This window comes from Rhipicephalus sanguineus, chromosome 5, assembly GCF_013339695.2.
Source record: "Rhipicephalus sanguineus isolate Rsan-2018 chromosome 5, BIME_Rsan_1.4, whole genome shotgun sequence".
NCBI lineage: Eukaryota > Metazoa > Arthropoda > Arachnida > Ixodida > Ixodidae > Rhipicephalus > Rhipicephalus sanguineus.
Genome location: NC_051180.1, coordinates 20024884 through 20049265, shown reverse-complemented (window position 1 = coordinate 20049265; position 24382 = coordinate 20024884). Strand labels below are relative to the sequence as shown.

Genomic DNA, 24382 nt, shown 5'->3' with positions numbered 1-24382 from the left:
TATAGTTACACTCCGCAGACTGAGACATGATAGCCAGATTCCCGCCGCGGTCTCAAGAAACAGAAGCGACTTCTTCTGCTTTAAATGGTCCGTAAATAGAGGAAGTACTTCTGCGTTGTACCTTTTCATCTAGTTTTCTGTGTGGTAAGAACGCGACGGCATTTATATCTTTTCCACTCAATAAAAGTTCTGAAGCTGTCGCTGATAAAGTATCCAAATTTCCTGCGCAGCGCTAGTTTTGTGTAACTTACTTCTGTATTAAACGTTTTATGTGGAAAGAATTATTTGTAGAAAGGAAGGCCGGAGCTATACGTTTCTCTGCCCTGCTACTTTACACCGGAGAATGGCACAAATTGCGTGTGAACAGATCGTGTCATTTTTGCAGGAGCGCAAGAAACTTAGTCGCCCTGCGCAAAATGATTGCTAAGGTCGTCAATTTATGCTCGAATCTGAGGAATACTGATTTTAAAGTGTTCATTTAAAGTGTTCACATATTTGCATCTCCGATGTAATCCTTTTGTCATATAAATAAAAATAGCGCAGTTCTTTTCACACATGCGTGCCTGCTTTTGGCTACATTGGCTATTTTTTTGTCGTTTCCACCTGGCAACTCTGTTCAGCATGCTTCGGGGAGCACATTAACAACAGATGCAGTAAGTAGATGCGACCAGGTAGGACATATTTATTGTTCATAGGTCATTCAGTGCTTGAGCTCCACGGGAACCTTGAAGCAGAAGAATTCACCGGCGGCGTCCTGGCCCTTGAAGACAGCCTTTCCGGCGACCTTGAATGAAAGTGCAAAACGAAGTGTCTTTGTAAGTTTTCGTTCATTTCTCGGCGAATATGTTTCATGTTGAGGCTCTTGTTGTACAATATAATTTAAAAGCTTATTTCCTGTTACCATGTACAAACACAGTCCACTTGGGATGTCTGAATTTAGTCGAACTTATCTCGCAAGGAGAAACAAATGCCAGGAACACTTCATGAGCTAATGGACATGTTTTCTTTGTTGCTGTTGCTTGTTACGTGCTGAGGGACGGTTATGGATTCATAGCAAACCGTCAGTACAGATTCGTACGTGCGGTAAACGCTCCAAAGTTACACATATAAATAAAAGACGATGTAACAATTTTCTGTCCACGTAGGCGTACACCTTCGATTACACCAATTCTGCTTCGACACAAAAATGCGCAGAACTAATCTTTGCTAGATCAGCTCGTTTACAACAAAGCTTGCGTGCAAGTGATTACGCTGTTCTACAACACAAAAGTCCCACGGCCCCTTACGCATTCGCCTAAAGCTACTCGAAAGGTGCGAAAGCCACATTTTTCTTCTTCTCAGTCGACTGTTTTGAAACTCCCCCTCCCTGAAGGTTGCTTCACCTGACGTGGTGTAGCACTGCCTTCAGGATCGGCCCACCTTTGACCAAGCGACGATGTGATTCGATTACGTCATCATAGGTTATGATGACGTCACAAATTTCTGCTATCCATGACGTTATGATGACGTTACATATTCAAATCTCGTATGCTTCATCTCAGAATACCGTATGACGTCATACGACTTTTTGTACAATTCGTGTTGACGTTGACGCCACCGCTGACGGGCACTTTTCGCGTTTCATGAGTCATCTATAGGGCTTTCGCCTTAATATTTTCTCCACTTATGTAAAGGAGTATGACTGCTTACGACCGCGCTACCTTCCAGCTTGTCCATTGGCTGTTACGTTAATTGCTTGAAAAAGTCCCAGTTTCGCCTCAAGGGCGAAGCAATGAATGCGATAGCAAGAAATTGGGATGTCGCAGGAAGAATGGCAAGCAGCTAGAAACTTGCAGCGCGCTGCTCAAACACAAAGAAGGAGGCACAAAAAGAACGCACAGGTATACACAAGACGAGCGCGCACAGTTGACCCCACTACGGTGGTCTAGTGGTTACGGCGCTCGACTGCTGACCAGAAAGTCACGGGATTAAATCCCGGCCGCGGCGGCTGCATTTTTTTTTTTTTGTATTTCAATAGTTAAATGGCGCCTGTACTCTAAAGACAAATGGATGACTTCCAAAGTTGATGTTACTAATGTATTGTTCTCCTTTTTGGTATATGTATTGTGTTCATGCTAGTTGTGGCTGTGACGTAGAGTTGCGCTGTCGACTGCTTTTACTATTTTATAGCTATACAATTACCACTGTTAAACAAGAGCTGAGTCTAGTATGTGACATCCTCTCATTAGTATACACAATATAGGCGTACATGCATATTCGCTTCGCTTTCCTCTACCCTGACCGCCCTGCTACCATAAAGGGCCGTCAGGCACTTTCAAGCTGAGCTTTTCGCTTGAGGGACCCTAACAAATTGTAACAAATTGTTGGAAATAAATATTTCTTTGATTTAATGTTGTACTGTTGAGGATGGTAAGCGAGCAATGGGAAATATTATAAAGACCGAGAAGTTACTAACCGGTGGGAAGGTGGGAGACATGGTGAGGTCAAACTTGGCCGTGTACTTCTCGCCGGCCTTCAAGGGGCAGCTGACACCCATGAAGTTGCAGGCGTCCGTCTTGAAAGCCGGGAAAGGCTGAGGAGCCATGTCGCCAATGGCACCGAGCACACGCACGCGGAGAGTCTTGGAGTCGTGGGCTGGAAGTAACCAGAAGGCACTCTCACAGACGCCGTATGCACTGTCTGTTATATTTAACGATTTTTTCTGGCATTCGAGGCCCGTCCACGCCATCCACAAGTCAGTGCCGACGCGCATGCGCCATCGGGGCCAGGAGATTGGTATCGTGGTTACAATGCATTTACATACGAGCAGTACAATTCACTGGCAGAACGACGATACGTGTGGTTTGTGCCATAACCAAACCAAGATGATAGTCACTGAGGACAAGCACAAAAAGAAGTTAAACACCGTATTCAAAATTTCAAGTGCGGTACAAGAAATTATATAACAAAGTATTTAATATTACATTACCACTGTACTCTTTTTGACGAAGAATAATGCGCAGGGACGTCGAATAAAACTAAATAGCAGGGAAGGAGCAGTTGACTGAGAGGTTCGTAACGCCTGTCTGCTCTTGCAAAAAAGGGGCCTGGGAACTGTTTTCATTACTATTAGGTCTGTGACGCCCAGTAGCCTGCTCCTTCTTTACAAAGCTTACTGTGAATAGCAAGGATAGGGCGGTTTCAAACAAACAAGACCGACACAGTACACAGCAAACATTCACCGGCTCGATCAAACACACGACAAAGAATATTAAAGACAAAAGAGGTTGAAATTCATAAACAATTAGTTCAGATAAAGTTAAAATGAGCTAATTGTCTGTGACAGCACGCAGTTTCCAATACAGTAGTCACTTACAGTTCATTTCCACGGACTGGTACACTCGACGATTCGCTCTCCAAGGATATATACAGCATACATTGCAACGCACCGTGCACTGCAGAATATTCCGCAATATTCGACTCTCGCAAAATTTCTTTTCGGGCATCAAAAGCACCCTTTTCTATTCAATATAGTACTTGTTATTACTAATGCCTGTAAATTACTTGCTTTACAAGCCGTAGGCAGGAGAGGGTTGCACAAAAGAAAATGTGGAACTATGTAATAGCATATGTCCAATTAAACACATATGATACTGTAGGTGAAAAGATTGATAAGAAATGCAGAGATCACAAGAAGAAATAACGACACTGTCGAAAAATAATAAAAAGAATAAAAAATTCCAAGAATGTGCAGTAGAGCGCATGTTCACACAATGATCTGCTCAGACAATGAAATGGAGGCGCCTTTATCTTTTGTCTATATCGCACATTATCTGGAAAGCGACAGACGGTATGGGAACACCTTAGGTCATAGATTAGCGAGAGCGTGGCCGAACGATGATATGGTTGAGATCTGTAGGACATGTACAGGTAATGCGTTTCATTCATGGATGGTACGGGGAAAAACGGCTGTTTGAACAAGCAGGGGCTGCACGAATATGCTATTATCTTGAACGACTGAGACGAACGCGTTCGGCGTGGGCTACACGACTTAATTTATAATTTCCTATCTACATTTACATGTTCGCGATAAACTAAATATAACATTTTGAGCCCGCGTACTAATGCCTTTTCTTCACTGCTGGTCCAATGCGCCTTACAAATAACACAATATTATTTGCATGATTCAAGTAAAGAAGCAAGCCTAATAATAAAAACTTCCATTCGCATCCATTTGAATATTATGCAATTAAAGAAAACGGAAACAATAAAACAAACAGAGCGGCGCCCTTGTACTCAAAAGGAGACACTGATTCACTGGCACTGGGTAATGTAATTAAAGAATGTGACACCGGTAAGCTTGCAAGTCAAAAGCTGAATATTTTTGTGTTTTGCTAGCAAGCCTTATCAGAGCGATCAGTCTCAGTAGTTATGGGCAATATAGCGATTGACATGTCGCGCTAGCCCTTGAATTGAACCTCGATAACATTGTATTAGAGGGCGTGCTACAAGGCGCTCTAGGAGTGTGGTCTCCCATCTTCGACGATGATCGACACCTGGACGCGCAAGGCCTGCAAGCGTCATTCAATGCGATTTAAATTAACGTCTAAGGCCCGATTTAAATTAACTTAAGGCACGGTCAGCGAAAGCTCTGCAGGACTATCAATAAAGTTGTTACCAACCAACTAGAAGTGTTACGTTTTCTTGCGATGGGAACGAGGTCTCTTTATTAAAAACGAGGGAGGGGTTTATTTCTCTCTTCACTACCCTTCCTACGGGCGCCTCCTCGCCTCCTCGCCACTTATTTCTTCAGAAAAGATGCGCACAAAGTTAACACTAAGCGCTGAGACTATCGAGATTTCGCGCCTTTCGGCTACACGCATGTTATCTCCGCTTGCGCAGTCGAAAACGCACAATACGAAGTGAAATCTGTTGATCGCGCGTAATAGTCATACGTGACAAGGCAGAACGGCGTGCGACTGCATGGCAAAGCATGGTAGGAGACTATTCACAACTGATATCCCTAGTATATGGACCAATGGAGAGATTATTTCCTCATGACGTCACGTGAACAGACTGCTGGCGTCACTAAGTGTTCCGAAAAGGCCGGAAACGCCAGGAAAGAATGACGCGCTCGATCTTCGTATTTTGAGACCTTGTTTAGGGGTCCTTTTTAAGGTGGCCCTTCCTTACCAGCGTGGAAGTCGATCTCAACCTTGGGCTTGTCCTCCAGCGTCACGGTGCATGGCAGCGTGGAACAGTGGCTAATGCGAACAGCATCAACGTTGCTCGTGGATCCAGCTGCGTAGGAAGGAAACAATACGGTCGTGTCATTTCTGTGAGCATCCTCACTGTGGGACCACTTCCAGCAATACGAAACGTCCAGAAGACGGCAAGATGTGAACAACATGACTTGAATATTAAAACATTCTCTATTTCTCTATTCTCCCTCGCTCGTTTCTTTTTTCTTGTAATATTCAATTCAATTTTAATTTCCAGTATGTACATGCTGGATGGTTGTGTTGGGTTAAAAGCTACGTAAGTAGCTTGCGGGACCCAATGACCAGACAATACAAGGCAGTAACAACGAGCAGTCCGGTACAGCGATTAGCATGAAGAAGACAGCAAATGACACGTACATGTTCATTGGTTGACATGACATTCGAGCAATAGCTAGAACTGCTCTAGGACACAAATACTAACAGCAGGGGAAAAAATAAGAAGAAATATAAAAAACGAAAAAAATATAATGTAATCTATACAAGGAACACCGCTTTAGCAAGAAGAATTATAAGTACTATGCACAATATGCATAGATATCGTGGCTACGCTTCCTTAAACATACCGAAAGGAAACGCCATAGGAGAATACGGCACCACAGTCAAATACACAACACGAACAATGTGTGAGTTTTTTTTAATCAACAGTGGGAAAGCCTCATTCGATCCCATCTCTTATTCTACGACACTAGCGAAACAATGTGTCACAATGTGTCAACGAAATCGGAATTCATATAGCCGAAATCTTGGCATGGCAAGCATATGTAGCTTGATAGCCGCAGGCGGTGCAAGGCTAAACATGCAATCTAATGCGCGAAATCCAACAAAAAGAAAGCAAGAATTATGATGAGGGGGATATTGAAGAAATAAGTGCCCTATCCTGCCTCTCTCATACCGGTGTCACACGGTGCACTGCTGAGCCCGATCCTGATCAAATTTCTCAACAGTATCAGGCTCCCTCCTACAGCTTGCGTAAAGAAGCCAATCACGGTCAAGAAATTCGATCCGCATCAGGCCACATCGCGATGAAAAGTAACTGTAGGACACGAGTGTTACCGTCTATCTTAATGAACTTTTGTTCAACATATTACCTATTTTCTACGAACCAACCATCCCGAAACCGAGTTCTTGTTCAATACTGCCTACGCAACAGAAACTAACGGCAAGCAGCAACGTCGGAAACAAGCTTTCCTTATTATTCCTGAGCAAACACGAGTGAAACAGCAACAGAAAACGCCTTACAGGAGCATTCCTCGACCTGGACCTGGGTAAGGTCGCCATGGACAGCTGGAGCCACGGCAGCGACGAGGCAAAGAGCGAGGAGCGCACACTGATGGGCCATAGTGACTGAAGGAACCGGTGGCAGTGGTTGAACAGGGAGCCGCGCGCAATTTTATAAGTCGCGTCGCCCCGATAATTCTAGAACAACGCCCACTTCGAAAACAATAGGCGCGTCCGTGTCATTCATATGTAGCTTCTTATCAGAACCACCCGAGTGCCCGAGATGCAGTACCGGTGACGCGGCAGTGTTCGTCTTTGACCGCCACTCACCACAGGAATAAACTTTATCACCCGGGTGAGTGGGTGGGCCGCGCGCCGTTTGATTACGATGGGAGTGCACAATGCGTTCGCGTTAATATCTACGCACATAGCTTGTCAATCTCTCATAGCGGGTCGAAAGTACTGGATGTATTTTGCTGAATGCCGCACTGACACTGTTCGGTGCGGCACGTTTTATCAAAATAATTGACGCAAATGCTTTTACGCGATAACTAGCTGTGAGTGTCGGATGATTGTGGATAGATATATTTGGAGATTGCACCTCGTCTGGAGTTTGATAATAATAATAATAATAATAATAATAATAATAATAATAAGAAGAAGAAGAAGAAGAAGAAGAAGAAGAAGAAGAAGAAGAAGAAGAAGAAGAATTGCTCGAGTATTACGTGCCAAAACCACGATATCATTTGACGCACGCCGTAGTGGAGGGCTCCGGATATTTCTTCCAGCTGGGGTTGGTTAACGTTCACCTGAATCTAAGTACACGGGCCTCTAGCATTTTCGCTTCCATCGAAAATGCGACCGCCGCGGCCGGGATCGCATGTTCCACCGAGGCGGCACGTCAAGAATTTAGAAGATGATCCAAAGGTCGCGGGATCGAATTCCAGCCGCGGTGGCTGCATTTTCGATGGAGCCGATAATGCTTGCGGCCCGTGGACTTAGATTTAGGTGCACGTTAAAGAACCCCAGGTGGTAGAAATTTCCCGAGCCTTCCACTACGGCGTCCCTCATAATCATATCGTGGTTTTGGGACGTTAGACCCGAGATATTATTAGGAATTTAGAGAAATATCGAATTATAGTCTGCTCGGTCGGAATTCTGACAGAGGCGGAGCCAGGAACCAATGAGAGGGGGAGGGGCATTTTTCTCCTGCTGGGGAGGGGGGGGGGGGGCGGGAGGAAACCCGCGAAGAGCAAACAGTCAAAACACAACGCGTATGTTCGCACGTCTCTGCCCCCCCCCTTCCCCCCGTAAAACATGGTGGGATTCTGTCACACTTATTCAGGAGCTTCCTTTTATTCAGCCCGCTATAGAGTTCCTCAATACTCTGAATTGCCTACGACGCTTCGACGCATTTGGGAGTCGAACAAAAAAAAAAAAAAAGAAAGTCGTATGTGCTACGAGTTGAAATAATAATTGTAATTTTTAGACTACACTACATGTCTAGGAAGAAGCGCCTTCCTAACCTTCAACTAAGTGGCGGGACTAAGGCAGACACCTCGAGCGCATGTGTTATCGCGCTGACGGGCCGCACGGCCCCATTGTCGCGGTTTTTTACTATTTCTTTTTTCAGCTAGGCTCACGTCCTGCAGAGTCTGCAGTCTCATTTCTTTCTTATGAATTGTCGCGTATACCTGAATGCGACTTACTTTTTGTATTTTTTCTGTTTTGTATGTACGTACAATATCTTGTATCCCCCCCCCCCCCCCCCCGGCTATAGCCTCATGAAGGGGTGCAGTAAGCGTAAATAAAGGAACAAACAGATTGGAGCATCGATCGCATCGCGGTTCTAACGCATCGCGCCCACGTAATATAAGGCTGTAACACGCTATGAAGATGAATCGCATTAGTGTTCCAGAAGGCAGATAGAGGCGGGTAGATCGGCTTACGTGGTGTATGTAAATGTCGGCGCGTCACATTGGAGGAAAGAGGAAAAGTGAGTCGGCTTACGCCCGCGTGCCCTCCAGCCGCAGTTGTGATGAAGTGGCACAGCATCAGCCTCCAATACGGGACGTGTTGGGTTCAACTGCCTGCGTTGTTGGGAAACCATCTGTTTTTATTGAGGGGATACAGATACTTTTACGTTGGCAAAGTGGCCCCCCCATCTTTAGAAGGTGGCCGCTCCCTTTTACCTTTCACTGACGGCATTAACATCTCAGATGGTGGAACTTAGACGCATCTATAAAATAGTCTATATACGCCATTAGACGTTACTTAGATGACATTACTAAGACTGGCTTCATTGTCTTTGTTTCATGAGTTGGTCCATCGTACGCGCTGCTATAATATCCCATATATACTTGCCCCATATAAGTGTCGAACATTGCTCATGGCCAAAATAGTTTCTCTGCACTTACCGAAGCCATTATGGAAGGTGAAGTTTCGGAAAGTTGTTTTCGTACAATGCGTACGAAATCAGGCAGCAACGGCGTCAGAACGCTGCGCAGGTTCAGATTCCTTCGTAACCTGCAGTCATTCCCAGTGGTCACGCCAGATCTTAGCCTTAGTGGTTGAAGCCCACGAATAGACGCATAGTATCTTCCACGCTCACCGTTCCTGAGCCTCCAGCTTCGAAATGCTCCCTCTCCCGTGTTTTCTTTTTCTTTTTTTCTTTTTTTCTTTTTTAACAACGGTGCTTTGTCATCATTTCACGTTTGCGGAGCTATCTCGTTTCCTTTGGTAGCTTTTTCTTATTTGGACACGCAGAAAAATATTACGTATGTAGATTAAGGGCGGGCTCCAAAGCTACAGATATATCCAATGTGCAGGAATGAAAGGATTAGCGTACATTGCATCTTTTACTTATGTACTTTTTACGGCGCGCCTCGAAACAACATCCGCGTCATTACGAATGTACGAGTCCGTGAAGAATACGCCAGATAGAGAGAGAGCGCTTCGAGAATTTCAGAACACCGTAGAATAAGTACGCCAAATTTCAATGTAGAAACCGAAAGACCCCTAAGTCTCCCTCTCCTTATGAATAACCCTCCTTATTCTCGTGAACGCGCATACCGCACAGATAGCATGCGGAGCGTAACGCTCACCAGTAAGGAAACTGACAAGACCGATAGTCGGCTAGAATGTTGAAAATTCTATTTCCTTCAGAACATCTTGCACGAGTAGTTTGATTTGGTTGGACAGGTGGACTTATCGTTGATCCGTTTTGATATACGGTGCGCGTACTGTGACCTGCGAGAAGGCTTTCCTCGCCTGACTTCTCTTAGGGTCCTCGGTTCAGGATAAGAAAGTCCTAAATATTTAAGTTTGAGATTCAGTGTCCCACAAAATACACACGGACTGTTGGGGTACTGCGTATTAATTTACAATGCCCAGTGCCTTGTAACGACTACCCGAAGCTAAGTAGATTAGTGTTTCGAGGGGAAGAGTACCTGTGACACTACAAGCACTCACTGAGCCTATATGCACCTGAGCCACCCACGGTGTAGTTACACGTCTAACAAAGTAACTTCAAAGTTTCAAGTACTGCCTCTTTCTTTATGTGTTCCTTCCGTACTTAATTAGATACCAATCCTCCTGCTGTGTTGTAATAGTGTTCGCCAACAGATTCGACAACGTTTCACCAATACACCTTGATCACATCATTCATACGCGTCCCCATATGCTCCTTGATGAATGTGGCGGATTACTAAAAAAAATCAGGGTGATTTATCTTCTTTTTTTTTTGTTTTAGCTCACGCTGTGCAAGGACAATAGTAACCAATACTCCGTCTATTTTATCTCTGCGTTTCCATGGGCCTTCATAAATACCTCAAATGATCATAAATCTTGTTACATTAAATTAATAAAATCTGTGGAAAATGTTTCATTACAAAATATGAATCTGACGTCATCCCTTGTTGAAACATGACAGCTACTCGCGCCACAAACGCCGTTAATTCAACTTTTTTTTTCACGTTTATCATCTCCGTGTTGAGAAATTACTATCGCGCGGGGAAAGATTCGTTTCTTTTTATTCCATGCGCTCCATGCTTTCATGACGTCGATCCTTGAGCTGTATCTGACAATTCTCCACCATATAATCAATTATCTTTTTTCTATATTTAAAACCGGAGGCCTCGGACAGCCTACGCCCTTCTTTGCCTCTGCATCCGTTACACCGACAAACTGGCAATGCATACCTCGTGATCGTCTGTTACTTCGATAGCAACACATAAATAGGCGCCCGTCGACAAGTTGTCAACTATAAAACGGCTATTTTGGACACCTTGATGGAGCTTCTATAACACGGCTATCTCGGCACCCTTACGGAGCCTTTGCAATTAAGTTAAATGTTCCCTTTGTAATCGTGTCGATATTTTGTAATCACTCTATGGTATTTTTATGAAACACCTGTCTTTAGGCACTACAGTTGTTAGAGCTAGACGAACAGGCTCGTTTTGTGTACAGCAGAGCAGTCTAACCGCGAACAAGGGCCATAGGTTGCGTACCACGTCGAAGGGACGTTTTTGTCGAACGGCGCCTATGCCACAAAGTTGGCGAAGTCGGCGTGATGTACCCACGGATTTCCTTATCATAAGCTGCCAGTTGATTTTTTTTTAGTCTCCGTGTTCATTTTAGACTGTTTTTAGCTGCTACCTGCACGTGCTCTCAGCGCAAACGTTCAGGTTAGCTCTCTTCTTTCATTTTCTTCTCCCCTGCGATTCAAAGCTTTTATTATTTATTTTCTCAACTAACATTCAAAAATACGTTCTGCTTCCCTAAGCACACCAGCCGACCATATACTCTCGTGACGTGGTCGGTGTTCCGTCTGTCGGCAGCCAGACAAAACCGATGCCGGGAGACGCTATCCTCCGAGACTGCAAGCGCAACGCAAGAATGAAGGTTATACATGACACCGTGGAGTGGCGCTGTGCGTATGTCTAGAATAGAATTACTGTATATGCTACCTTTAGGTAGCAGAGTTGCGCATCTGTCTTCCAACCGCCGCTAGCAACCATGCGTTGCGGAGAAGCTGACGCTAGGGCCAATTTAAGTTTTGTATTTTTCGACGCCGCCGCTGCAGCGAACTGAATTAATACTAGACATCGATAGACAATGCTTATCGCCGGTCTTCGACACGCCAGACATGATAATTGGCGACACGGTAGACATGTCACCTGCACAAACGGAGTGCGACTTCACCGCATAGCTGTGGTTGCTAGCCGGACCTATGCGCAACTCTGTTACCTAAAGGTAGCATATATAACTCTATTCTAGACTAGAGTTACTGTATATAAGTATATACAGTAACTCTAGTCTAGAATAGAGTTATATATGCTACCTTTAGGTAACAGAGTTGCGCATAGGTCCGGCTAGCAACCACAGCTATACGGTAAAGTCGCACTTCGTTTTTGCAGGCGACATGCCTAGCGTGTCGCCGATTAACATGTCAGGCGTGTCGAAGACCGGCGATAAACATCGGCTGTCGATGACAAGTGTTAATTCAGTTCGCTGCCGCGGCGGCGTCGAGAAATACAAAAATTAGCCCGAGCGTCAGCTTCTCCGCAATGCATGGTTGCTAGCGGCGTTTGGAAGACAGGTGCGCAACTCTGTTACCTAAAGGTAGCATATACAGCAACTCTTGTCTAGAATAAAATTACTGTATATGCCGGTCTTCGACACGCCGGACATGTTAATTGCCGACACGATAGGCATGTCGCCTGCACAAACGGAGTGCTACTTCACCGCATAGCTGTGGTTGCTAGCCGGACCTATGCGCAACTCTGCTACCTAAAGGTAGCATATACAGGAACTCTAGTCTAGAATAGAGTTACTGTGACAGTAACTCTAGTCTAGAATAGAGTTACTGCCACAGTAACTCAATTCTAGACTAGAGGTAGCAGAGTTGCGCATCTGTCTTCCAAACGCCGCTAGCAACCATGCGTTGCGGAGAAGCTGACGCTCGGGCCAATTTTTTTTATTTCTCGATAGGCGCCGCTGCAGCGAACTGGATTGCCACTATAGTCATTCACAGTAAAGTTAATCAACGGTCTTCGACTCGCCAAACATGTCGATCGGTGACCCGGTAGGCATGTCGCCTGCAAAAACGGAGTGCGTCTTCGCCGCATAGCTGCGGTTGCTAGCCAGACCTATGCGCAACTCTGCTACCAAAGGTAGCATATACAGTAACTCTAGTCTATAATAGAGTTAGGTAACAGAGTTGCGCATAGGTCCGGCTAGCAACCACAGCTATGCGGTGAAGTCGCATAGCGTTTTTGCAGGTGACATGCCTACTGTGTCGCCGATAAACATGTCTGGCGTGTCGAAGACCGGCGATAAACATCGGCTCTTCGCTAGTTATCGACAGCCAATGTTTATCGCCGGTCTTCGACACGCTAGACATGTTAATCGGCGACACAGTAGGCATGTCGCATTCTAAAATGGAGTGCGACTTCACCGCATAGCTGTGGTTTCTAGCCAGTCTGCTGCCGTGTCTGCTGTATCTATATGAGCCAACTAGCCCAACAACATTCCATACTTGCAACAAGGACTCACTATAGTATGTATTTCATTGTGCGAAAGGAGTGTAAGACGCCTCAATATGTTGATTACCTAAACACAGCATTTATATTTTTTAATGATGCTTTTTAGATATTTTTCACGTTGCTTGGAAAAATGCATCTCTTTGTAACCGCTTCAATTAGAGTTACCGAGGAACTGCCATAATGTAGTGGTGAGGGTGTTCTACGAGTCTTTTCTGCAGAAGCTGCTCGTCGAGGCAAACGAGTAAGCGCAGCACCAAGAAATGTAGAAAAGTGAATAAACTTATTCACTGAGCCAGTCTGTTTGTTGCTTAGTTCAAACGTGGCGTTATGCTGCCTGTTTTGCCTGATAACACACATGGAACGAAAGCTGGGAGTTAACAATTTGTTTTCTGTGGTTAACCTGTGTGCCTTGTGTAACAGGCAAATACGTTTTCAAATGTAACTGAAAGATAATTGAAAGGAAACAGTTCATTGACAAATATGCCCGCCATTACCGTACCTGCCACATACCTTGTACACAGCAGACTTTCTACCCACCTAGGCTACCGTCCACCATCTGCACACCTAACCTACTGTCCACTATCCACCCACCTTGTCCGCCATCCACCCACTGCATTAATCTACCATAATGGTGGATGGTGGTTTCCACCATGCCCACCGTTTGTCTTTTTCCAATAGGGTAGTGTTTCTGGTTATTTTTTATTTTCTCATTCTTTTATTCTTCCTAATATGTTTCCTTGTCTTTGTGTGCTTCTTCAATACTACTTTCATGATAATGGGATAGCCGGCTCTAACGTAGCCTACCTTCCCATATTTCTTTCATATATAAATAAAAAATAACTAAATGTTAAATTGCCGATACGTTTAGAACAGGATGTAGGGGAAAAGCAAATGTAGCAATTAACGAGACATTTTTCTTCATGTCTACATTCTTTTATTAGGAGAGTAATATTACGATGTGTGTGTGTGTGTGTGTGTGTGTGTGTGTGTGTGTGCGTGTGCGTGTGCGTGTGCGTGTGTGTGTGTGTGTGTGTGTGTGTGTGTGTGTGTGTGTGTGTGTGTGTGTACATACATTTGCAAATTTGCTAATATAGATCTTTATAATGAAGCAGCAAAAGCCTATGTAGAAATGTGTTTACTTGAAAATTTCTTAACTGCGATCAACTTTGTTTAATTTTAATAAAATACCTGTTTGTATCATAAGATACTAACTTTCTTCCTCAAGGTATATTAGTTTCATTCATAAACAACATATTGGGATTTAACCGCTGCGCTATTAGTGGTTTGTGCTTCACACTTCTGTCACTTATGGTTGTCGCGGCTCTACTTGTCGACCAGCTAGCAGGTTGCCATCTACTTGCAAGAACCTTATTAAGATGCCTCCGCACGATGGCGCAAACACCGCTGTGCAGTCTTACTTTGTCCGCAAGCGTATTTTTGCTTTTGTAATACCGCATCCACCAACAGGTGTAGAGCAGCAACAACGCCGGTAGCGATACTGTTTGTGACGCATCGTGTGAAGACGATTAACTATATAATCGCACAATTGATTGAGGACATAAAACTGCAGTGATTTTTCATATTTTACTTATCTGCTGGCGTAAAGCGTTCGCTGGGAACATATTCACTAAAGTGCAATCTTTTACCATTTCTTCGAGAGAACCTGAGCCGCCAGGAAACGTCTCAGACGTGTTCTAGAGGCACAAAGCGCCACAGGTTATCACTGCTATTCACACTATTGCCACTTCTCGCTCTGCTTACCTGCAGATCTGTAACAATAAGAATACTTTAAGGTGACCTAAACAAAGGAAAATCAATATATTTAAGTCAAATAGCAAGGTGGTTCCATACTAAACAATCAAAGTGAATAATACAGGGTGTTTCACGTAAGTTGAACCAAATATGAAAAAAAAAACAAGTGGTTAACTGCCGCTGAATGAAACCAAAGGTATTTGGTGTACCGTCATGTGGTGCTCGTTAGGGCATGTTTTGTCATAAGCTTAACTGGTTAATTAAATAAGGTCAATTACGCGACATTTTTAATATCCACTTTAGCGCCAACTGCGCTTCGACACATCGTAGAGCGCATTTAAAAACGACCGATCCTTTTTTTTTTTTTTGACAGTGTACATGCTGCGTCGTGAATATTTTCGGGCTTTTAAAGAAAGCCCGCAAAATATGAAATAAAACTACGTTCGCAGACAGTGAAAATAAGGATAAACCAGAGAACTTTTTTTTACAAAAGACATACAACAATAAACAGACGGGAGAAAAATATGGCTCAAAGCTTGCACTAAGCCGCGCAAAGCTCGATACACAGCGAAGCTGATCGGTCTCATGCATATTTATTGCTGTATCTATAGGCAGAAGTTGGCAGTAGCGAGGTTGAACTTGGCTGTAGCGAGGCTTGAACTTGACTTGAACTTGGCGTTTGCGAGGTTGAACTTGGCTTGAACTTGGCTGTAACGTTGCTGAACTTTTGGTTTAACTTGGCTTGAACTGTTGCTTGAACTTGGCTGTAGCGGGGATGAACTTTGCTGTTACGGCGCATGAGACCGATCAGCTTATGGCTATATAGGACCAGTCTTCGTCTTTCGAGTAGACTAGCAGACGGCATCGGGCGCAAGCTTCCATCGTCGTTGATGTAGGCCTACCAGTCTTCGTCTTTCAAGTAGACGAGCCGGACGGCATAGGGCACCTTCCATCGTCGTTGGCGTAGGCCTTCCATCGCTTCGGGGCCTTCTAGAAGCCGCCGTTTCCTTTCCCGTTACCTAGTATTCTCTCGTTGTACGTACTCGGGCTCATCGGCTCGCTGCCGTCGCTTCGCAGCCATTTGTTGGGCTAACTGTTGCCTTCTTCATTTTTAGGGGACCAGTGGTGAGTAGGGGGAATTGACCCAATTTCTGTGGCACATAGCCGTTTATGATGATGATAGTCTTCTGGTTCGCCGGACAAGGAACGATTTGCTAAACAGCTTCGCTGTTAAAGCTATGCAGAGGACTAGGTAATGTACGGAATGCAAACGGAGGACAGCAAATAAAGCACTTGTGCCAACAATCAAATTATCATTAAAAGAACTTCTCTAACAATTTAACAGGAAGAACAAAGGCACAGTACGTCAAAATATCCCTGTTACGTAAATGCTCGTTCTATTGCATCTAACGTCGGCACCGATAGAGGGACGGTTGTTAGAATATCCTTTGTATGTAAGTCAATCTCATCGTACCTATGCAAGTCAAGCTTACATCCACGAAATCTTTCAAATCGCTGATGTGTGAAAGCCGCGAGACGCAAAGCAGCCCCATTTTTGCATTCTTGCGACTTTGCAACGAAGCAGCACGCAAGAAAAACTTCGATAGCGAGAGTATAGCGGCATCAGAATTTGTGCGAAAGACGCCGCACGCATTCGAGTACGCAGCACAGTTCAGTGGCTATGAAGAAGTGTGATGACATCAACATAACTAAAAAGAAAGAAAACATCTAGGGAAAGAAAGGTAGGCTGCGCGTAGACGTTCGCACGCTTGTTTTTGTCGAGATGGATCGAGCGCCATCACATGACTCTGCTCCACCAATGGGGACGTCTAAACCTCATCACCTGTGCTCGCTGGAGTGCTCTGGTGGAAATATACAAGAACGTAACTGTCGTTAGTTTTATTCAGGTGGCTTAGTGGCAGCAATATCAGCTTGAGAGCCGGAATTCCGGTCGACGTTTATTGTTTCGCACGGTGGTGATTTTATAGTAGTATCTTGTATCTTAAGATACACGATACATTGCTGAATGTATCGGAAATACAGATACAGATACTCGTTTTGCGAGACGTATCGCGATACAGATACAAGATACCCATAGAGTATCTAAGATAGTATCTAAGATACATGTATCTTCGATACTGCCCAGCACTGGTCGCAAAGCGAGCGCGGGGCATGTCACCTATACTGCCAATCTTTAGCGGTCGACTTGCTATATCTTAATGTCCATGTAATCGTACACACGAACAGACGCTCTCGTAACTAAGCAAAACATCTTTTTTTTCGGTATGTAAGAGAAACAGCTGTCTGCGCGCCGTTTTCATGGAACATGACAAACGAAACTGCATGCTTAGGCGCGCCTTTGCTCTCCGAAAACAGCGCCGATCTAAAGCCGCCACATCCCGGCATTCCCGTGCATACAACAGCATCACACCTGCAGTACTCCGCACGAAATCTTATATGCGCCAAGCGTGGCCTCTGGGGTCGTCCGTGCACCGTTGTCCTCGCCGGTAGACGATCGTGGAGACTCGACGCGGGATGTACACAATGTAATTAGCAAGGGACATTAAATTCAACTTGAATTTTACTAGCCACATACGTACCATATACACCAATATCGTGATGGTTAAACCTTAGGGGAAAGCTGCAGTGTGCAGCCGGACGAGCTCGCAGTCCCTTAACGTGCTTAACCTTGTTTCGGGGGCTGAGCTGAGTTGGCCCAATGCCTCCTTGGCTGGCCATTCACATCGTAAGAGGAAGAAAAACACGAACACAGGCGCCTGTATTTCTGTGTTGTTTTCTGTTGTGCCGTTCAAGCTTTTTAAAGTATTCGGTACGTGTTTACTGTGGATAATCAATCAATCAATCAAACGTTTATTTTACGTGCCCAGGAACAACCGTAAGGGCTTTGTACTGGCGCACGATAAAAAGGCCAACATTCATAATAAAATATCAGGGACAAAAAACGTTATAAAATTGCACATATACAACTATGCGCAGGCAGAAAAAAAAACAAAAACAAAAGAAACAAAGAAAAAATGTCAACAGTGTACGAGGCTATGTAAGTACAGTGCAAAGCTCGGAGCAGAACAACGACTGGGAGCCGTCAAAAACATCGAGCTCTAAAAAGTAAGCATTGTAAAGACGTTGTATCCTGCCAATGGTCGAATGTTCACAGAGGCAGGCGGTTACATGGAAAGGTCTAATCTCTCTGGTCAGCTTACGTGAAATTTGGAAATTAAGACAGTTGAGCAAATAATAATAATAATAATAATAATAATAATAATAATAATAATAATAATAATAATAATAATAATAATATTATTATTATTATTATTATTATTATTATTATTATTATTATTATTATTATTATTATTATTATTATTATTATTATTATTATTATTATTATTATTATTATTATTATACGATATTTAATAACTGCCTGGACACTTCCACATTTCCTAGCATGTGGAAAACTGCTCGTGTTTTCCCAGTATTTAAGTCGGGCTCTAAAACAGATGTTTCTAATTATCGCCCGATTTCTCTACTATGTGCCACATCAAAGATCTTCGAGCTGGCTCTTCACAAAATATTGTCTTTTAGTGTTAAAAGCTCATTGATTCCTAATCAACATGGTTTTCTCGCTGGCCGCTCAACTACCACAAATCTTGCTAGTTTCATGACGCAGATCTCCACACCTATTTCTCAGAGAGGACAGGTTGACGTACTCTACTGTGACCTGAGCAAGGCTTTTGACGTAGTCAGCCACACACTGCTTATGGTTAAACTTGCGCAATTTGATGTTGACTTGTCGGTTGTGAATCTCCTGCAGAGCTATCTGCTCAATAGATATTGTTATGTAGCGGTAAATGGCCAAACGTCTTCTTTGTATAAAGTGACTAGTGGGGTCCCTCAAGGGTCAGTATTAGGCCCACTCCTATTTTTAATTTACGTTAATGATGTTTCTTTTGCCATTCGTAATTCTTCTTTCCTCTTGTATGCCGATGACATCAAGATTTTTAAGGAAATTCATTCAGTTAACGACTGTCGCTTGCTGCAGTCAGATTTGCGCTCTTTTTCCGAATGGTGCAACGCTAATAACCTTTCTCTGAATGCCTCGAAGACAAAATTCATGTCTATCACTCGCAAAACATCTAGCGTGTCATTTCAATACTCTGTCAATTCTGTGTCCTTATGCAAGGTTTATGAGATCAGTGATCTTGGTGTTGTTGTTGATAGCGCGTTAAACTTTTCTGCTCACGCTAAGCGTGTTGCTTTGCGGGGTCTTCGCACCCTAGGCTGTGTTTGCAGATTGTCTAGAGAATTCCGTTCTCCTATGCCCTTCCGAAAATTGTACACCGCGCTATGTCTTCCTCAACTGGAGTATGCGTCCGTGATATGGAATGGCATTGCTCAATCCAGCGGTAACACCATTGAACGAGTCCAGAAAAAATTCCTTAGCATATATAACCATCGCTTTGCTAAAAAATCTCGTTCAAATACTGCTGAATTATTATCATTGCCATCACTTCACTGCCGACGAAATCGTTCTGATCTCTTGTTTCTTTACAAGCTAGTCCACGGTATCATATCCTGCCCTGTACTTCTCAATTGTGTTAATTTTCGAATTCCGCGTAAGTTAACCAGAGAGAACAGACCGTTTCATGTACCCGCCTGCTTCTTCCAACACTCTACCGTTCACAGAATACAAAGTCTCTATAATGTTAATTTTCTTGATCTTGACATTTTTCATAGTCCACAATCATTGTTTTTATCCGAGCTTTGTACTGTTTTGACATAGTATGGCACAATGTACAAAGTCTTCCCTTCTCCGTCTTTCCGCATAGTTGTATATATGCAATCTAATTTTTCATTCCCCTTCAATATTTCTCGTGTTGTCTTATTTTACTCCTCCCCTTTTGTGTTCATTTCTCTTTGTCTACGTGTATTTGCTCTTTTTATTTCTGAAGACTGTCTGTATTGTATAGTTTATTTTTTTTGTTTTTTTTTTGCGTGCGCCTGCACAAAGACCTTACGGTTGTTCCTGGGCACGTTAAATAAATGATTGATTGATTGATTGATTGATTATTATTATTATTATTATTATTATTATTATTATTATTATTATTATTATTATTATTAGAATGGCGCGTGCTTATAGTATGTTTAGTTTCGCGCTACTGCTATCCGTGCTTACGTGTTCTAACATGGCTTCCGAGATCGTACCGCTGAAAGATGCGCCGGTGCAGTCTCTGAGGCTACGCACCGCCGTTAAACACGCAGCGGCTAGTAGCTTTTATCATAGTAGTAGCTTCCACCATTTTTTATACTCTGTGGTTTTTGCTGAGCTGAAGGGGAGTAAGATAAAACCGTCATTGCATCGGTAACGTTAGTTCAACTTCAGCCGTAGGGGACGCATTTTGACGAAATCACGCAGCGTTCGTATGCTGAGATATGAATACGTCAAAGAATTCCAGGTTATCAGAATTGATCCATGGTCTTCCAGTAGGCGTGCCTTATAACCATATTGTGCATTTGACATACGAAACCCCAAGATTTAGTTTTGAAATATAGAACGAATTCGTTCAGCTTTAATTGTAACTGACGCGGATGCTTTCGGGGTCGTCCATCACACTTTACTGTGCCATCTGAGTTGCGCCGTTCTAAACTGTCCATTGCGTCGACAATGACTATAAGTTCCTGCATAGAACCGTTCCTCCTGTTTATGCTGGTATCGCTCGTCTGCAAACACATATGACTACACCCGAAAATTGAATGTGACACGCTCTGGATGTCATTGACACGACACCTATAGCGTCTTGTCAAAGGCAAGACAGACGGAACTGACGATTGTGCTAGCTTTCAAAATTTCAATATCTTGCTGTTGGGGGGACGGTCTGAACTTGAAAATAACCTTTTATCGGCTTGACAACGAGTCCGGACAGTTATGAACCGGTTTTAACAAAAACGTGATATCATAGGCCCTTCGTTCATTCCTGCCTTTATAATGCAAAAGATCCTTGAACACTTTTTGTCTTTTTTCCTTGCTCATTGCGCATATGTATTTCAGTACTGCTATGTTATACTGTAAGCCCCGCTTCTTCCTCCGCAGTGCATGCAAGCTGTTGCGAAATGATAAATTCGAAACGAACAACTTTGTTTTGTCTCCCCGGTGAAAATCCTGAGAGAATGTGCTTAAGCCCGTATACCATTATCATGCGGCACGAGCTTTCGATGGCGCTCGGGCGAGCCAGCGGTGGTTAATCGCATTTCGTGACCACATCGGCCCCGATCTTCGGCGTCGATCGACTCCGCCGGCCCCCTTTTCCTTCCGGTCGCGCTGGAGCGAGACGGAGGCACGCGCGATCGGCCGCCGAAAAGGGCTGCGCTGCGCACGTCCTGGTGCATATACTGTAACACCTCACGTATGCACTAAAAAGATAACAGTACAATCGTAGCTGCACCACTTCTATGGACCGGAGAGGGGGAGCACTTCCTTTCTGGACTGTGACACGGCAGTACAAAGAGTGACGTCACTGCCTCCACACTGAATTTTTTGGCGGTGCCAGAAATGACGCGTGTATACCGTGAGATGGGGACTGGTAAATCAGAAGTACACGTAAACACACAGCCAGAAGTGGCGCGAATACGGAAGACTATAGCGGCGACGCCGCTGTAAAATTTGCGCACTATATAGCGAGCCGTGACGTCATTGCGTCTGCTCGGGTTCCAAATGTAGAGAGAACAGAACTTGACAAGTTCGAAAAAAAAAAGAATAAGTTTGTTCTTCATTTTCGTGAACAATCGATGCTTTTCTGCAAGAACAACGATGATAGAGCTTCCGAAGAATACCTTTTTTTTTTTTAAAGTACGGACTGATTGAGTGTTTCTACTCAGTGTACCTTTAATGTCCACTGCTCGAGCTTTTGTGGAAAGACCCGATCAAATGAGCACTGAACATTTCATTACTATTCACCTTCGCTCTCGGTTGCTATCACCAGGCGATATTGCGAATCGCACCAGCGCAAATTTCGCTAAAGTGAAGAACGATAACGACAGATGGCTATCTTCAGAACAGTGAAGACTGTGATTAGAACCAGCTTTGATGCCTTTGACCGAAGGAGAGGTAAGGGCGGGGGGGGGGGGGGTGCAGACTGCGCTTCTGCACACTGCGGCATATAATATACACATATGTGTATGTGTGCTTATGACTATTACTACATAGTCACGCATGCAAAATATGAAGGTCGTTGATAAAGCTGCTGTGAACTCACATTCGCGTACTCAAATTTAAGCAGGTAAGTAAACAGGAGGATCACTGATTAAGTCATAGCGCTACGATGAGTTAACCTGTCGCAATTTTGAACATTTATCGGGTAGTCGCCGAGCGCCGTACTGTCACTGACCTCCACTAACTCTAGTGGAGATCTGTAGAGCCATCTACATTGCGCATCGATGCCTGGTTTACGATCTGTGAACGGTCGGCCACTCGACCCGTTCTTTGTCGCTTGTTCGATCGCATCCACCGTCCCGTGTGACTGGGATACCATCACTCGGAGTTTTGGATGCAGCCAAGAAGACACAAACTCGGACAGCAAGGGTGGAAGGATAGGGAGGAGTAAAGCGGCAAAAGCAGCACTTGTCGGCCGTCAGTGCGCAGGACTTTCGTGTCGTGTGTTTTCATGACAACTGATTGTTCTTCGATCTAGTAACGTTGCTTTATGTGTTTGGTATCTAAAGCGGCGCCCTGCCGGCGCCGGACTTTCTTAATTTGAACATCATATCTCTCATCCTCATGAGAGGAGTCCGGAGGCGCCCGATAGGAATTGCCTGCACTGACTTTGTCCGGACGAAGTACCCGCTGACTGGTTTTTGATACGCCGCTATAGTTGCCATTATAGGGAGGGCGACGCGGCTATGTTGGCCTCTGCGGTGGTATTCGACATTATACCGTAACGACCGCACTGAGGATGTTTTCGACGGCCGAGTATAACACGAGAACATTGGGGGGGGGGGGGGGGGGGGAGACCAGGACTTCCGGAGTGGTGGTGCGCCCCTAGCTCTCTGGCTACGGCCGGCCAGCCAGCCGGTCGGCATGCTGGCATATCCCATAGAGTTCGCGCAGAGACGTGGCCTTGCGTCATCACCGCTACGGCTCTCGCCGTACTGTGAGCCCCCCGCTTATATCCCTCCCCCTAAACCCCGCTCGCCCCATTCTCGGTCCCGAGATAAATGCTAGTGCGCCTGCATGGGCCCGCTGCAATTTGCCGCCGCGCCTCAGCCCAAGGTAATCAGCGAGGTGGGCGGAATGCGAACTCGCCACAGCGCGCCTGTATCGTACGTACAACAACCGTGGTCGCGCCGTAGTGTACGTTCGTGCCCTTTAAAAGTGCGCGCGCGTGCGTTGATTTATGCGCGCGCGAGCGCATCCCGGGCCGTGTGTGTGTGTGCCGTGGCTCAGCTATGTGGGGGCGGGGGTTTAGGCTGAGGTTAACCTGAGCGTTGCGCCGTCCCTTTTGTTCTTCCCTCTGGCCTTTTTCTTTTTTTTTTCATTTTTTGGAACGTCACGCGGCTGCAAGTTCGGCGGTTGTGTTTTGTTCAAACCTTTCGCACAGCACGATGATCGTCGTACGTCCGCTCTTCGCGAAATGTGCCGCCGATAGTGGCACCTACGTAGACGAATACACGCCGCAGTTGATATATCTGTAGCGGTTTTCTGCTGATCACTTGGCTGCCTCGTTGAGTGTTTTATAGCACCATTTCGCGCGTCCTGCGCAAGCCCCTCCCCCTTGTGAGGTTGATGAGATCGCGCGAACGCGGTCGGCGCGGCCCCGAAGCGCAACTATGCAAGAGGTTGTGAATGTGTGTAGTATATCGGAGCTGCGCCAACCTCGTTTTTTTCGTCCACTGAAACAAGCGCGGCGTCAGCGCGGCGGCGAACGGACGCCAGCGCGCGCGAGCGCGAAGCGGAAGTCGTCTGCTGCTGGATGAAGCAGACGACGCATGAGGACTCCCGCCCGCGCCTGTCGTTGCGATACAGCACGACAGCTTAGAGGAATGGCGGCAAGATCACGGTTCTCCCTTGCGAGGTGGCATTACAGTTGGCCCTGTATTCTTTCTCGTGCTGCATTCCGATCTTGTGGAGTGTTCCTCAATAATTTCTCCGTTAAGGAAAAGATGCCGGAGTACGCGTACTGCGCTTGGGGGCATGCCTTGGAAACCGGTAGTGCAGAAACGCAGGCCGCTCGCTCTTCGCGTGGGTAAGGGACATATTATGAGAGGAGGTTCAGATTGTAGCATCAATGCGCAGGAGTAGCAGTACAACCATGGTGTAGTATTCTACCACCACTACTGCAGACGCGTTACTGCCCATCATCATTGGATGAAATGCACAGAGCTGTTGAAGTACTCTGAATAAACTGACTAATGCTGTGCTTTTGCCAACTGCAAAAGCGGTAAATCCCGGATAAATAAGCAACAGCATCCAGCGCGCTACAAATGAAATCATTTTTTTTTATTTCTGAAGTGCGTTGTTACACTCCCAAAGTCCCAATTATATTTGCGTTGCATCCTTCTTTACAAGAAGACGGCCGCTGAAGGATAAATGTG

General features: G+C 44.9%; 1 protein-coding gene across 1 annotated transcript; it reads right to left on the bottom strand.

Annotated features, from left to right (window-relative positions):
* Positions 1 to 687: 687 nt before the first annotated feature.
* On the bottom strand, positions 688 to 6649 carry LOC119393341 (NPC intracellular cholesterol transporter 2). The gene is made up of 4 exons (XM_037660314.2): positions 6501 to 6649; positions 5173 to 5280; positions 2456 to 2634; positions 688 to 784 (listed from the first exon to the last, which is right to left on the bottom strand). Exons 1-4 carry the CDS (start codon positions 6598 to 6600, stop codon positions 701 to 703), a joined length of 471 nt encoding a protein of 156 aa, XP_037516242.1. The 5' UTR covers positions 6601 to 6649; the 3' UTR covers positions 688 to 700.
* Positions 6650 to 24382: the final 17733 nt, after the last annotated feature.

Bases quoted from the DNA above. Each gene is read 5' to 3' on its own strand.
- LOC119393341 (XM_037660314.2), bottom strand. From the start codon at position 6,600: ATGGCCCATCAGTGTGCGCTCCTCGCTCTTTGCCTCGTCGCTGCCGTG. The intron at 5,281-6,500 runs GTAAGGCGTTTT...CTTCCTACGCAG, and splicing joins CCAGGTCGAGGAATGCTCCT to CTGGATCCACGAGCAACGTT. The intron at 785-2,455 runs GTTAGTAACTTC...CTTTCATTCAAG, and splicing joins TGTCTCCCACCTTCCCACCG to GTCGCCGGAAAGGCTGTCTT.